The following is a 15,205-nucleotide window of genomic DNA, read 5'->3' as shown; positions in this document are numbered from 1 at the left end:
AACGCCTTAATAAGCCTGGTTTTACCTCTACTGTCATCCATTATCAACTGACATGATGTAGTTTTACACAAGTGAGGTTAATAGGTATGTTTGAGTACTTTGAATAAAGTCATTGCGACAATGGGTGATATGAATAAAGACTAGCAAATGCTTTTATCTAAAACTCCATGTACATTTACACTGGGCCTTTCTGAACAAAACTGAAGTAAAAGCAATTGCTAGACTTTATTCATATCACCCAATATCGTGCATTTTGTAGTCCAGTTTTCATGATCACGGTAGGCATTTTTTCCTGCACCTTAGAGGCATAGTCACCTGACATCACTATTGACGAGTTGCACTTAGCGTTGAATGCCTTAATAAGCCTGGTTTTACCTCTACTGACATCCATTATCAACTAACAATATGTAGTTTTACACAAGGGAGGTTAATAGGTATGTTTGAGTACTTTGAATAAAGTACTCAAAGTCATTGCGACAATATCATGCATTTTGTAGTCCAGTTTTCATGATCAGGGTAGGCATTTTTTCCTGCACCTTAGAGGCATAGTCACGTGACATAGTTATAAAAATGGGTAGGCATTTTTTCCTGCACCTAAGAGGCATAGTCACGTGACATAGTTATAAAAATAGATACACACGTGGCACTGTTTATCTGTCACATTTTTCGCGGGAGTTCAAAATGGCGGAAGAGCCTGTCATTCAGCCTCAGTGGCAGGCCTATTGGGATCATGATATTTCTTTATATCATGGTCTTATTCAAGTTCATGAGTATTCTAAAGATAAAGATCGAATGAAGGAGGTCATACGGTCGTATGAAATTGCCAATGCATGCAAGTTCAGTTAGTGGCACGAAGCACTAGACCATCATTTCGGCCAACATACAAGTCAGAAAGGTATGTAGTATAGACCGTGTACATGATGTACATGCCTGTGGTCCTGTGTGACATCTGTATGTATGATGACTACTTACATGCAGTGTAGGGAGGCTGGCTATGACAATTGTCATGATGATGTGCATGTTACAGCCAGATAGGTAGGCTACATGTAGGCCTAGCGGAGAAAATCTCATGTTTAGGCTATATACTAGCTAGGCTAGGCCTAGGGCAGGCCTAGGCTACATACTTTTTTTATATCACTTCTCTTCCACATTATGCCTACTGGCAACATGTAACCTATGATGACGTCCTGTTCAACTAATTGAAAGGGCAAGTTTTGCAATTATTTGTACATCCAGAACAGAATTGATCATCACATCGCCACTCGCATCACCAGCCCCCCCCCCCCCCGTGTATTATACTCGAAGGGCTGTACAAAGCCCTGTAATAATAGTGTGGGCTGAGAACTGCCCCCCCCCTCCTCCCTGCGACCTCATGTTTTCCATGCAGATTTGGGAAAAGAGGGGTGTGCCCCCCCCTCATCATGGCCCTGGACCAATGGACCATGATATACGGACCATAATATACAATCCAAAACATTCATTTTGTTACATTCATTATGGTTTACCCTGTACTAAATGTTTCTGAACTGTCATTGCGCTAAGCACGTGTTTTTGTTGCCGGAAGACTTATCATCGATGCTCATTCGTCGAGCCTTATTTGGAAGAACCAATGAAAATTGAGAATGACGTCATGAATATTAATTAGTATGAATATTAATCGACTATGCCTCTAAGGTGCAGGAAAAAATGTCTTCCAGTTGGTAGTTGCAGTAGTTGTGTGTTGTTGTTGTTAGAAGTATAAGTAAGTAGGGGATTCCAGTAAGGCCGCATCATAGTTTACTGTTAGCAACAACAACAACACTGGAGACATTTTACACAGAAAAACAGTGGAAATTTTATGACTCTGAGTAACATATCATCTATCAATATCAATATACCACTGTCGCCATTGACGTAAATATAGATAATGCCCGGAGATTTTACTCACAAACCAGCACCCCATTTACACCAAACCCACAACATACCAGCACCCACACAATCCGATTTTAATACCTCAAACAGCCCTCGCCACGGGTATATGCTAGTTTCTGCAGAAAAAGCAGGATAGCTCGAAATCAAGATATGATATCAACATGAAAACACCCCAGATTGCTGCACTACAACACTATTGGTTTTTTAGTGGAATTTTTCCTGAAAAAAGAAAGTTATTTTGTGGACCTTTTTCAAATGGTTGATTACATAGTGACAACAATGACGCATTTCATTCAGATTAGAATGTTCATATAGACAATAAGATTTGTGTGGAAACCCTGTCCAAACCACATTGAAATCAGTCTGGTATTTTGGGAGATATCACAAGTCACATGTGTTGATATTAATATGAGCTAGTCTGTAACTACTAAAACAATAGCAACGCAAGGCGTGGCATATGCCCGTGTGAGCACATTGAGTTGGTGTATTAGGAAAGTGAAGTGTTTTTCAGACAACCGGGCAGCTGGAGTCATAGCTGACTGGGTTTAGTTGACATCGTGAAAGAGTTATTGGTCAGTAATGCCCGCTGTACATGTTATCTTTTTCTACCCACATAAAAAGTTACATGGTTATTACTCAAAGCGTTCTCGTTAAAATGAGCGGAAACGAAAAGTTTACAGACGGCAAATGGATGCACAGACGGCCCGACGCAGAGACGGGACGAACAGACATCGGTAAAACATAATGCCTCGGCAATGCATTATGAATTGGCGGGGGGATAAAAATGAATTTGATCAGAAAAATGGTTCTCCTCGCAATTGACGGACACCGATTTCAAGCACGCCGCCCTGGTGGCCATATTGACAATCCGAATGAGCCTGTTTTCAAAAGGAACCTTCCTCTAGTCACCCCCAACGTACATACCGAAAAACAATTTGATCGGACGAACGGTTCTCCTCGAAATTGACGGAAACTGATTTCAAGCATACCGCCCTGGTTGCCATATTGACAATCGGAACGAGCCTGTTTTCGAAAGGAACCTTCCTCTAGTCACCCCCAACGTACATACCAAAAATTAATTTGATCGGACGAACGGTTCTCCTCAAAATTGACGGAAACCGATTTCAAGCATGCTGCCCAGGTGGCCATATTGACAATCAGGATGAGCCTGTTTTCGAAAGGAACCTTCCTCTAGACACCCCCAACGTACATACCAAAAATGAATTTGATCGGACAAACAGTTCTCCTCGAAATTGACGGAAACCAATTTCCAGCACGCCACCCTGGAGGCCTTAACGAGAATCACAACAAGCCCGTTTTCAAAAGAAACCTTCCTTTAGTAAAGGTCAACCCACAAAAAATGTTTCGTGGTTATCGCTAAAAGCGTTCTCCTTAAAAATGACCAGAAACGAAAAGTTTACAGATGCCTGATGCCTGACGGACATCGGTAAAACATAATGCCTCCGCAATGCTTTACGCATTGGCGGGGGCATAACTAGAGGCCTGGCGGCCTGAATAGCTACGCTGGCGGAATTTAATAGCAAGGAATGAGATGAACTAGAAATTTGAAATTTGCTTGTCAGCAAATTTGATAGCCCCCACCGGCCCACACAGTACACGTATGGAGGAGTGAAGTCTATTCCATTTCGCGGATGATCTATTTCGGGACAAACACGCTCGCGCTTTCTCAAAATCACATGCTCAGTAACATTTAAACAGCACCCTAACCTTTTCAGATGGGCAGGATGGATCATCGATAAGCATTTAAGGCTATTCCTTTATTTTATTGCTTCATTCAACCATGTCAACCGTCGTTCTTTGCTCAAAATACTCGACAGCTCGCCACTTCGGCAAAGAGATACTGCCGCCATGATGCATGAGGATATGACGTCACCATTACGGGGCGGAGCTTATGCTAATATACGTGTGATTGACAGAATTGTGCCGGAGATTTGAAAGCAAATTAGAAAATCGGCGCATAAAAACGCTTCAATGTCATCAAAATTATACGAATCTCGAAAAAATCTTTGCCAGGTGCACTAGATCGAGTTTAGTTTGATGGGACAGGGGTGACAGTTTTTTAGTTGAAATAGCAGTTTTGCTGGACTACCTCCATAATATAACCTGGGAAGAATGCAGAAGCCTAGTACCTTCTCCGAGTAATCTCAATATAGACCCCACATTTGTTGTATGTGGGGTCTATAATGACAAGAAAATGCAGCAAGTAGTATATGCGAGTACCAGAATGTACGTTTATGGTAGACAGGGAGATGTGGACAGACTAGATGGAATCAAGCCTAGACAAATGGGGCCAAATTCATGAAGAGCGTTCAGCTTAAAACAGCGTTTAACTACTGAATAGACGGATTCAGGTCCTTCATGTAAATCTTCACAGAATATGAATAGGCCCTATAACTAATAAGGGAGAAGTTACACACATCTAATGAATTTGACCCCTAGGGTGGATGACAGTTGTGAAGGTTTCATTTGAACTGCAGTGAATGAAGTAGTTGAGGGGTTCTTTTGTCACAACTGCTCTTCAATACCTTCAGTGCCTTTGCTCCAACTGTGTTTCAGCAGGTCAGCGAAAAACTGCTCTTTCAATACCTTTAGTTTGATACCATTAATGTGACTGCCTTCCTCTAACAGTGTTCAAGTTGTTTAGTGAGTCATAAAAGTATATCATCGTAAACCTACTCTTAAACACTTTTAGTTTGATATCAAACACGGATAACACCTTTCGCTGTTACCATCTCCAAGTAGGTCATTGGTAATGAAAATGGGTTATTGCTCATTATCTTTAGTTCGATACCAAACACGACTACTTTAGCTATAACAGTCTCAAAGTAGGGCAGAAGGTCATAAAAGTAGGTCAGTAGAAATCTCTTGTTCATTACCTTGAGTTCAGTTCTTGTGACACTGCCCTATTCCCTCCCATAAGGCTACAATGTAGTCTCTAGATTGTGACATAAGGCATGATGCCTCTAACATCACCCTCTCTACTCTCGTATCAATCAGGCTACAATGCGGTCTCTTACTTGATTGTGACATGAGGCATGATGCCTTCGTCTCTTGCATCACCTGCTTCTCTTTATCAATCAGGCTACAACAAAGCCTACTTGATTGTGACATCAGGCATGATAACGTCTCACACTTCACGCTCTTCTCTTATATCGATCAGGCTACAATGTGGTCAATTACTTGATTGTGACATCACCCTCTTGTCTCATATCATTAAGGTGACAATGCGGTCTCTTACTTGATTTTGACATGAGGCATGATGACGTCTCTTACATCACCATACCCCTTGCCCGACCTCTTCTGAAAAGTTGCTTGACTTCCAGTTGCAAGTTGCGGGAAATTTTCATGTAGAAACAATTTGGTTTCCTGGTATCAAATGATCTTTTACACGTCTTTACACTGGCGGATAAACTAAACATAAAGGACTCCAAATGCGCCATGGATAATTTATTTTCTGAGGCATTAACCTCTCTCTCGACCCAGGGTCGAGCGCGACAGTAAAGGGGTAGGAATTTTAACTCGACCTAAGGTCGAGCATAACACTAGTATAAGGGTTAAAGGTTGCATGTTCAAGAACCATTAAGGTTTAATAGGCAAGCTTTATTTTTTAATATTATAATGAATAAAAATTCAGAGATGCCTATTCAATTTCAAGGCTTCTTTATTCAATCAACTTGTATAATACAGTAAAACAAGACCAAAACGTGAAGGACGAGTCAGCTAAGATACAGCGTCTTCTTTCCTGATCCTGTCAACCTCATAGCTGACTGGTGGATTGATTTTGTGTCACCAGTTCCACAGCATGCACAGTAACACCACTTTGCCAGTGGAGACCACCGGAATGACTCGTCGATGATAGACTGCATCATCCTGTGAACATGAGAAAAAATAGCACTTTGTAAAAAAAACACCATCCAAATAAGATATTTATTATTAACATTCCCGATTATGTTACCAAAACAATGAGCAGTCTGTGCTGATACGAGAAAACCGTGAGAGGATATACAACCCTGTATGGTTTGCTGTTGATGTTGGCGGTAAGGTAAAACATAAATGTACAAAAAAAGATCAAAACTTTTGTGAAAAACTAGTGAACTGGTGGGGGGGGGGGGGATAAAATAAAGTTAAATTTGAAAAAGTTCACCCTTATTTACTAACGTTCACCTTGGTAGAGTTTGGACACATGGCTTGCAATGCATACTTTACTTCCCTACACATATGTTGCAGAGTATTGCATTTGTTCATGTTCCGGGTCGGGTATGTAACTGTAATGTATGGTAAATAATGTAGGCCCAGTTCATGCAGCTCTTCACGGTTTTCCATATCAGCACAGACTGAGAATGGCAGTTTTATTGTTCGCTAAAAATACCTCGCAATTCCAGCAGACTACTTCGTCGCTATTATTTGTGTACTCTGACCAGTGTCACTATCAAAGGTCTACGATATCATTGTTATTTTGACAAGAAACATGAGGAAACGTCAACTTCTTGTGAAGCGGTCCACCATGTTTGTTCGTCTATCTAGCGTTCGGGTTTGTTTTGATTACGTCGATGATGTTTATAAATACAAAGAGGCTATTCTTACAACAAAGTTTTGTCTGGATTTCAAAGTCATTCTCCTGCAGTTGTTATATTTATGTGTAATAGATTATTGTGAAGTATTACGATTATTTCATTCTGATGATTGGGAAGAATTTTTTGCAACACCATTTTGTGTATAAAATGTACTATGGCGTTCATGTGTGTTTTGATCTTCCACTTCGACTCAATGACTGAGCAAATTTAACGAGACAGAAAGCCAAAAACGGTAACACTTCCTATGTAAACAAGCTACGGGAGTCATTCTATACTATGACTTTTCAAATAACAGTTGTCATGGCCAATTGTACCTAGCAAATCAAGAGAAATTACAGAGAAAACTCACCCTGGTTTTTTGTCAAAACGTCTACCGTACGGAGATGAACTGAGCATATGAATCTGGGTTTTTGTTCTACGTGTCTTTTATCGGCAATATTAATAAGAATTAGACAAAATAACCCCACAAAACGACATGTTAAAATTGCGAATCAAAATATAGGCGAAATACCACTTTCTAACTGCTCGTTATGAAAAATTTAGATTGGAACTATGTTTTGAAGTGAATGTACACACTCTATATAGATTCGCAAAATGGCCATCACTTTATCAGCCTCGACTGCGATGCCTCAGGGCAGTGCCTTATGTGTAGCGCGTTCAGTACATTACAGAGACAGGTAAGATCGAGGCTGTTTTGCACTTTCGACCAGACGACAATTTCCAGCTTAAAATCTGCCAATTACTGCCAATTACGGGGCGTTTACTTTTTCTGCTGTGAATAGCTTTAATCCAATCGAAACAAGAGTTCAAAATAGTGGTATCCTGGCACATTTTCTAGCCCAACTACAGCAAATTCGGATGAAAATGCAACTATTTTGCTGGAACTACTTTCGGCCAGTTCCAGTACAAACCGTAAGCTCCGCTGTCAGGGTAATGTCAACCTTACCTTAAGGTCTCATTAGGGACTTTTTTGTATTCATGCGCGGCCAACCCCTAACCGTAGTTCCTAAAAACATTGATTTCTCGGTCCTCACAGTATGTCAGTGTTGATTCAGCAGTTGTTTTGGCAAAGACATGTTTTTTTGGAGTTTCTGAAACCTAGAGCGCTACTCAATAGGCGGCTAACAAGAAACTACGGATATAATGATGTTCCCGACGTATGTGTACATTGAAATTGGGATGTGCGTCAGCCCCGTGTTGAAATGCCGTCCAGTGCCAGTTGGTGCATTTTTCGCTGATTTGTGCAAAATTCAACATATCTCAAAAATTCAATGGTTGACCCTCGATTTTTTTTTATTTTTGTGTAGCACAAGAAGTCTTTCATGGGAGAATGGTCACTGTAAGAATTATTCAGGAAGAAAAGTATAATATTTGGGGTTTCTCGTGATTGTCCGGCCCAATTAGCAATATTGCCATATGGGATGGTGAACAGAGCTAGGAGCAAATGCGACGCTTATTATTTATTTAAAGAACTAAAATGCCCGATTTAACACCTGCAGAATCAGGGGAATCGGGCGTTTCCAGTGATATACGACACAAATGGGTTGTCCTCATGCATTCACTTTGGAAACGCATTTTAAAATAGATGTTACGTCCTGTTAATGGGGCACGTCATCATCGCGTACATTTGGGTAAGACTCCCTAACGAGACCTCATAAGGGAGATATCACACTTGTTAGGTTTCCGCTTCTGGCCCCCTGGTGGCTAATTGACCTCTTTGACTTTGAAAATTAGGTCAAGTTAAAAATCTGCATGTTATGTGATGTGTCCTTGCTAGGAGAATCTACCATAAAAATTTTATTGAAAAACGAGTCACTCATAAGGGTGATATCACACTTTTTAGGTTTCCGCTTCTGGCCCCCTGGTGGCAAAGTCAAGGATCAGATCGGACCGAAATTCATTGTTAGAGGTCACCTGCGTGCAAAGTTTTAAGTTCATAGCTTCAGCGGTTAAGAAACGTGCCACTTCTTTTAATAAAATAGGATATGACGACGCTGACGGACGACAGACGATAGACACTGTGGTGTTGTATAGACGCCCCTACTGTGAGCAAAAAAGCTATTGATTGTTTGAATCAAAGACACGTACATCCACCACTATCATGTCTGTAGACTTAAGAGTATAAGTTCTCAGATGTGACTCGGCGCATTGCTGGGAAAACACGTTTTTGACGTGCGCCAAAGAACTCCTGTATACCTTTAGTATTTGGAGGGGACATGGCTCTCGTTCATCTAGACAGTGCTGATTAAGTTTCAGTACAACATTACTCATTTCCAGACAATATGTCGACTGCCTCAAATTTTTTTTCTGTCTGACAATTAATTGACGAAGGAACTTGACCCAAAATCTATTTTTTCAGCAACTGGTCACTGACACCCTTCAGACTGTTTTATATTATATCATTTCAAATGACATTTTCATTTAAAATGCCTTTCGGTAGAATATTGATAGGCAAATTTGACTTTATTTTGAAAGACGTAGTTGGTCCTCTTGCATGCTTTCACTTTCGTGCTTTTTGCGTAGATCAGCGTACACCAATATGTGTACATCTGCGTACACTTTCGTTACTTCAGATTCTGAAGGCGATACCTCATTAACTAGATGCTTGATCACCAATTAATGATACAGCGCAAAATGCGCACATACTTAAGAAGTTATTAAAACAAATCACATTTTGAACATACAAATCAACGAAAATTCGATGTTAAAGCAGTGTATTTTGTTCAATCGTGAAAATGGTCTCAATGAGTGTGTTCACTGATATGCACTCTCTGATATAGGCAGGGAAAAAAAATCAAATGATGCAGAACGAACGAGAATTTTACAAAAACTTGAGTAATATCGCAAACATTACGTACCCCAGATTCAATCTGGAGGACATAGATTATTGCTACACACTGTGTAAATCGTGTACGGTAAACCTTGAAATTATTGCCAGTTTTATTTTTGCTATTTTCGCTATTAGAGGGTCAAACAACAAATTTAATCTTGTGAACATTTCCTTTCTAATGCATTAACCTTCAAGTTATGATCTTAAACGCTGAATTTAGTCCTCGTAAATCCTAAAAGGTTTAAAATCGTTAACATTTAAAATTGTGAAAATTTAGCCCCATTGACTCAACCTCTAAAACGGGGGTCAACTTGATTAGGAATTCAAAATGGCTGCACCATAGACCCTGGATTCTTGGCTATGTCATATGTCGCGTCACTGCCAGAATCTGGTTGCATCTGACATTTTGGTCGTTCCGAGAAAAACACAATCGAAGATTCAAAACCTAATAGAAATACAGTTGTTTTGAGGAGTGCTTTTGTGTATTACACATCAACCGGTACAGCTACAAGTATGATTTCAAGTTGTAATTAAATGTTATTGAATGTGCATTAATTTAAGATAATAAAATCAATTTTGACAAAGATGCCTTCGAACAAAGGTTTTTTCCCACGTCGCGATAAAACACTGTGTGAAACACATTGGTGTGTTTTCAGGCCTTTCAGTTTTTGTCTAAATTAGCGCTCAGTCTTTATAAAAAGCTATCACGCTTACAATGGTCGTTGCTGCTTGCTAGCATATCTAACTAGCAACATGTGGTGGCAGTATGCAAGTTGAGTTTTAGATGGCTGTGGCTAGCTTTTTCGCCCTTGGGGAGGCAATGGTCCTCGAAGGGGGGGGGGGGTGTTTGTGAGGCAACATTTGTATAGTCAGCTATTGACAGGTAATATTCTATATCCCACTTTTTTATTCTTTTCTTCCAGTTTTTTGGTACTGCGTGTAGCACAGCTACTAGTTTGAAAGGTCCTGTTTGAATACCATATTTTCTTGAGAATGGCCCCCATGTATAGAAGTTCCCAGCTTCATCCACCAGATCATTTAAATACTTAATGTCATGTAAGAACCAATCATTATAGAAGATTGTTTTGTTGTTTATTTCAATATTATCATTATGAAAATTCAAAAAATCAATTTTTTAAGAGGATGTTCTTCTTTTGAACCAGCCATAGTAATCAAACCTTCATAGACCTCTTGCAAGAATGGGTTTAAAGTTTGTTTAAAATTTGGGTGTTGGTCTCTTGAAAGCCAGATCAAATTTCAACCATGTTTAGCAATGTCAGAAAAGAGTTTTCCAGTCAGAAAAGTTTAGATCATCATGTACTTTCATTATCCAAGTCATTTTTTGTGCAATACAGAGATATTTTACATTTACCATTTTTTAACCACCATCATCATAATCATTACACAACGTTGTTCTTTTTATCTTTTAAATTCATCTGGGACAACAAAATGGAAAGCAGATCTTTTTTAGCTCTTTAAAACATTCTTTTGGTGGATTTGGCAGTGCTGTAAACAGATGTAATAATTTAGATAGTGCTAATGACCTGATAATGCAAATTTTCCCATACATAGTTAGATTTCTCCCTGTCCTGGTATTTAGTAGTTTCGAAACTTCCCTAATTTTGTCTATATAGTTTTTTTCACTGAAATTTTCCTCAACAAAGTCGTAATTTATATCAGTACTTCACCGATGGTAACACCCCCGATCGGTCGTTAGAAGGGCTGTTGCTTTATCGGTAGTCTCCCTGCATTCCCTTCCTTTCCCATGCGTCCTATGTCGCAACAACACTAACATTACACTCACTCATGGTTGTGGAACAAGACACCCACTGAAAGCCATCATAATTGAAGACCAGGTGTTCAATGAGTAACGGTTGTTCAGTAAGCCCAATCTTAATAGCTAATGTTTTGGTGTAATTTATTATTAATCCTATCACTTCTGAAAAACGATCCAGGAGGTTCATACAGGATCTATTGTTGTGTTCTGTATTGTTAAGAAATAGAGTTGTATCGTCCACATATTGGCTAATTAAATTTTCTGAGTTGTCTATTTTCATGCCTTTTATATCTTGGTTAATGACTGAATTGGCAAGGATCTTTGCAGCCAGAAGAAACATACTGTCTTCTCCCACTTAACCGAGCGCGGCTGAATCGTAAAATGACTAAGTCCAAATGAATAGGCCGATTTCACTGGTGGCAGGCGAACATTAGAAAGAACAGCCACAGCTGATAATTGACTCCCTTTTCGTGGTCAATGCCAATGCCTTCCACGTTAGTGGATAAAAGACATGAACATTGACATGGGTAGTCCTGTACTGAATGAATGAATACAATACAACTAGCGTCCTCTTTTCATGCCTATAGTGTTCGTTGACCAGAAATTTCTAATCTAGGGTCTATGATAAAGCCAGCTTCATGGGTCTGCAGAATGTCCCAATAAAGAAGTCTTGCTGTCAACGAATAAATTAAAGAACAGATTTACTTATCAATTTACCAATCAATTTTTATTATCCAAACGGGATTTACACGTCATCATCAAAAACATCATCATCCTCTTCTCCTTCCGAAAACTCAATCCCCTCAACAAACTGCTCAAGCTCATCATTTACCATCTCTACCCCCTCCCCGACTTCGTCATTGTCCTCAGGAACTAGGCCACTGGCTCTCCAACCGTTCATAATTGTCTGTTGTGTGACCCTTTCCCAGCCGAGGCTGATCATCCTGACCACATCCCGCCTGGTGATCCGCTCACAATGTTCTTGATCATCGGTGTGGCCGATTTTCCACACTTTCCAAATGGTCCTCAGGTGACACTTGAAGCTCCTGTTTACGGTCAAGTCCAAGGGCTGCAGCAGCGAAGTACACCGTCCTGGGATGAAAGTGTCTGTCCCATTCTCTGCGGTGATTGCATCACGAAATTGGTGATTTCGATGCACCGGATACCTGTCTAAAAGTAACAGGAACGTGGCCCCTGCTACAAATGGCACAATAAGGGCCTGCAACCACTCGATTAGCGATTGGTGTCGGGCCCAACCCTGTGGACTACTAGTTGCCTGGAAAAATAAACAACAAGTATGAACATTTACATTACTTTTCTGAACAGTTAGACTTGCACAATGTTTTGGTTCCATCCATGACAAACCTATAATAATTTTAGTCATAGAAGTTCTGATTTTCCTAAAAAATACTACCATTAACTAGAATGACCGTCAATGACAACACTGATGACGTCAGGTACATGTCCTGTACTACAAGCACGGATTTGTATTCTATGCCAATACTCACTCGCACATTGTCTGGAGCATCCACCTGAAGCTGCCGAATGACGTCACCATCTGGTACCAAGCCTCTGAAGTTGACCTCGGCTCGTCCTTTTCGTCCGTCTGTCGTAACTACTAGAGTCACCATGCATCCAAGTTTCGGGTTGCCTTGGGATGATCTAATGTCAACATTCTGAGACCCAGTCGCTTCCATTGTTGATCTTGGCACCATATCAAACAACACGAACGTCTCATTCATGTTCATGATGACATCAAAATCAGCGTCTCTGATGAGGTCGGCAAAATCTCCCCGGTAGTCGGCAACAGGGAAACCAAGTCGTCTGCGCTCAAGGAACAAGGTGTTCAAATTGTTTTCCATTTCGGGCCAGTATGCTGAAATAAAAAAGCTAACACGTTTAACATCTTTGGAAATATTGATTGCCGATAACCACAGGTATGAACGAATTGTTAGTCCGAGGAATAAAGGTCCCAGGAACAATAATACTGATATTGTTAAAGGCATGGTTAGGGTCAGTCGCTTTGATGTATAGTGCGACTTATTCTTCCCTCCATGACACAGAAGCGGACTTATTCCGGTCGGTATACGCCAAAAAAGAAGGAAATTCATTTAGCGAGGAATATAATGCTTATAGAAACACTACCTTGTGCATCAGTGCCGTGTTGTCGTCGTCTCCTCCGCCTTCTATGGTCTTGAGTTGATCTATCTCGGAGGGCAAACAAGTCATCCTGTGTGCTTAACCAACGTCTAAATGTCTGCGGTGCTATGCGGTGGTGTCTAGCAAAGGATGTCGCAGTTTCAGCATGATGTAATCCTGTAGCATGCTTCAATTGGTATGTCTCGATAAGGTCAATCTTCTGATTGAGACTGTAGCTTTTCTGGTGCCTACGTGCACCAGGTACAGCCTGGTTAGCATCATCTACATCATCATCATCATCATCATCATCATCATCATCATCATCATCATCATCATCATCATCTTCATCATCAGTAGTGGTATCAGGGTCAGGGCTGTCAACATCATCGCCATGCTCCATTCCATACGTTAAGATCATCAGGGTGCCTGCTAGGCCTACCCACAAAATCCATCCCATTGCGTGCATCTTACAAGAAGAACGTGGTCAAAGCAAGATGGCAGACAACAATTATGACATTTGACACGAAAGTGCCCTTTATTGGATTTCCCCCACAAGAAAACGATTCCATAATCGATAAGATAAAATAAATTCATTTGAAAGACTCTGGATTGGTCAACCATTTACATGGACTTACGTAACTTCAATAATCATCACCCTGACTGCAGGGATTACTGGCCCTGACCGCGACCAGGCGTTATTGAATTGACAACATTTACAAGGTTGTCTTCCTATAACCATTGATGAATATAATTGGCTGTCATATTGAATGTTTGCAGCCCCCCGGTAAAAACTACAGACTGCCATGTTTCTGGACTTAGTCATTTTCGAGCCATTTTCCTGGCGCTCGGTTAAGTGGGAGAAGACAGTATATGGGGAGAGGGGATCTCCTTGCCTGACTTCTCTCCCTAATGCGAACCTATCTGAACCGTGCTTGTTATTTATTATACAGCTTTGGATATTCTAATAAAAGATAGTAATCTATTTTCTTATATTTTCCCCAAAATTAAAGTACTTCAAATCGGACCGAAATGCACTGTCAGAGGTCACCTTGCCTGGGGGGGTCTTCTGTACAAAGTTCATAGCTCCAGCGGTTAAGAAACATGCCACTGTTTTTGAAACTGGATACAGACGACGACGGACCTGTGGTGAGCTAATAAGTGACCAATACATCCCAGAAAGAAGTTTCATCGAATTGTATTGGGGACATGAGGTTAATCATTGTTTACTGCTGACTAATCTGTGATCACAAGTTTAATTGCCTATGCACGTGTTAGATTTGAATGAAACTGGTCGTTCATAACCATGAATGTCAATAATCTAACTTGTGATATGCATACCTATGCATGTCATGATATTATAATAAGCCGGAATTACCACAGAAGCCAAATGGTCAGAGATACTGATTGGTTAAATAGAGCTGGTGGTAAATATGTGTGCAGGTCTTTCAATGAATTAGTCAATTGCCGGTTATGTCGCTGGTGCAGAAGATCTGTTCTCTGCCGCGGGATTCTAGAGTATAAGCAAGATAGTGAATTTTGCCCCTTGTGGCAAGATACAGAATTTTAAAGCTATTGTGCCCATCAGTGGAGAAGTGCTGAACATGTACCAAAGTTTCAAGTTGGTACCTTGAATGGTCTAGGAGGAGATATCACTTTCGCTTGTTAAGGGACCAACAGTGAATGTTCATACAATATCTCCCCACTTTTTCGAAAAAAGAGTAGATAATAAAATGAGACTCACCTGCTAAATACAAAGATTCCGTTTGAAAGACAGCTTGTAATGGAGGGAAGTAGATGACAAGGAGCTGGCCAACCAGTGACAGCCCAACAGCTATTAGGAACATACGATTGTTAAACAAACCAATCGTAAAGACTGACTTTAACTGAAAATGAATGAAATGAAAATATAATTTCTTTATGTCAAAAATGACCACAGGCACTTGCTTAAGAGCA

At 40.3% G+C, this 15,205-nt stretch overlaps 1 protein-coding gene across 4 annotated transcripts in view; it reads right to left on the bottom strand.

The window, feature by feature from the left end:
• LOC135495767 (calcium-transporting ATPase type 2C member 1-like) overlaps positions 1-15,205 on the bottom strand; it is a 465,754-nt gene that overhangs the window by 6,552 nt on the left and 443,997 nt on the right. For all 4 annotated transcript variants that reach the window (XM_064784671.1, XM_064784673.1, XM_064784672.1 and 1 more), the window contains one exon: positions 14,994-15,135. In XM_064784671.1, the coding sequence (XP_064640741.1) occupies positions 14,994-15,135 (142 nt within the window). The remainder of the gene's footprint in view (positions 1-14,993; positions 15,136-15,205) is intronic.

This window comes from Lineus longissimus, chromosome 11, assembly GCF_910592395.1.
Source record: "Lineus longissimus chromosome 11, tnLinLong1.2, whole genome shotgun sequence".
NCBI classification, from domain to species: domain Eukaryota; kingdom Metazoa; phylum Nemertea; class Pilidiophora; order Heteronemertea; family Lineidae; genus Lineus; species Lineus longissimus.
Note: the sequence above shows the minus strand (reverse complement) of the source record. Positions and strands in the feature narration are given on the sequence as shown.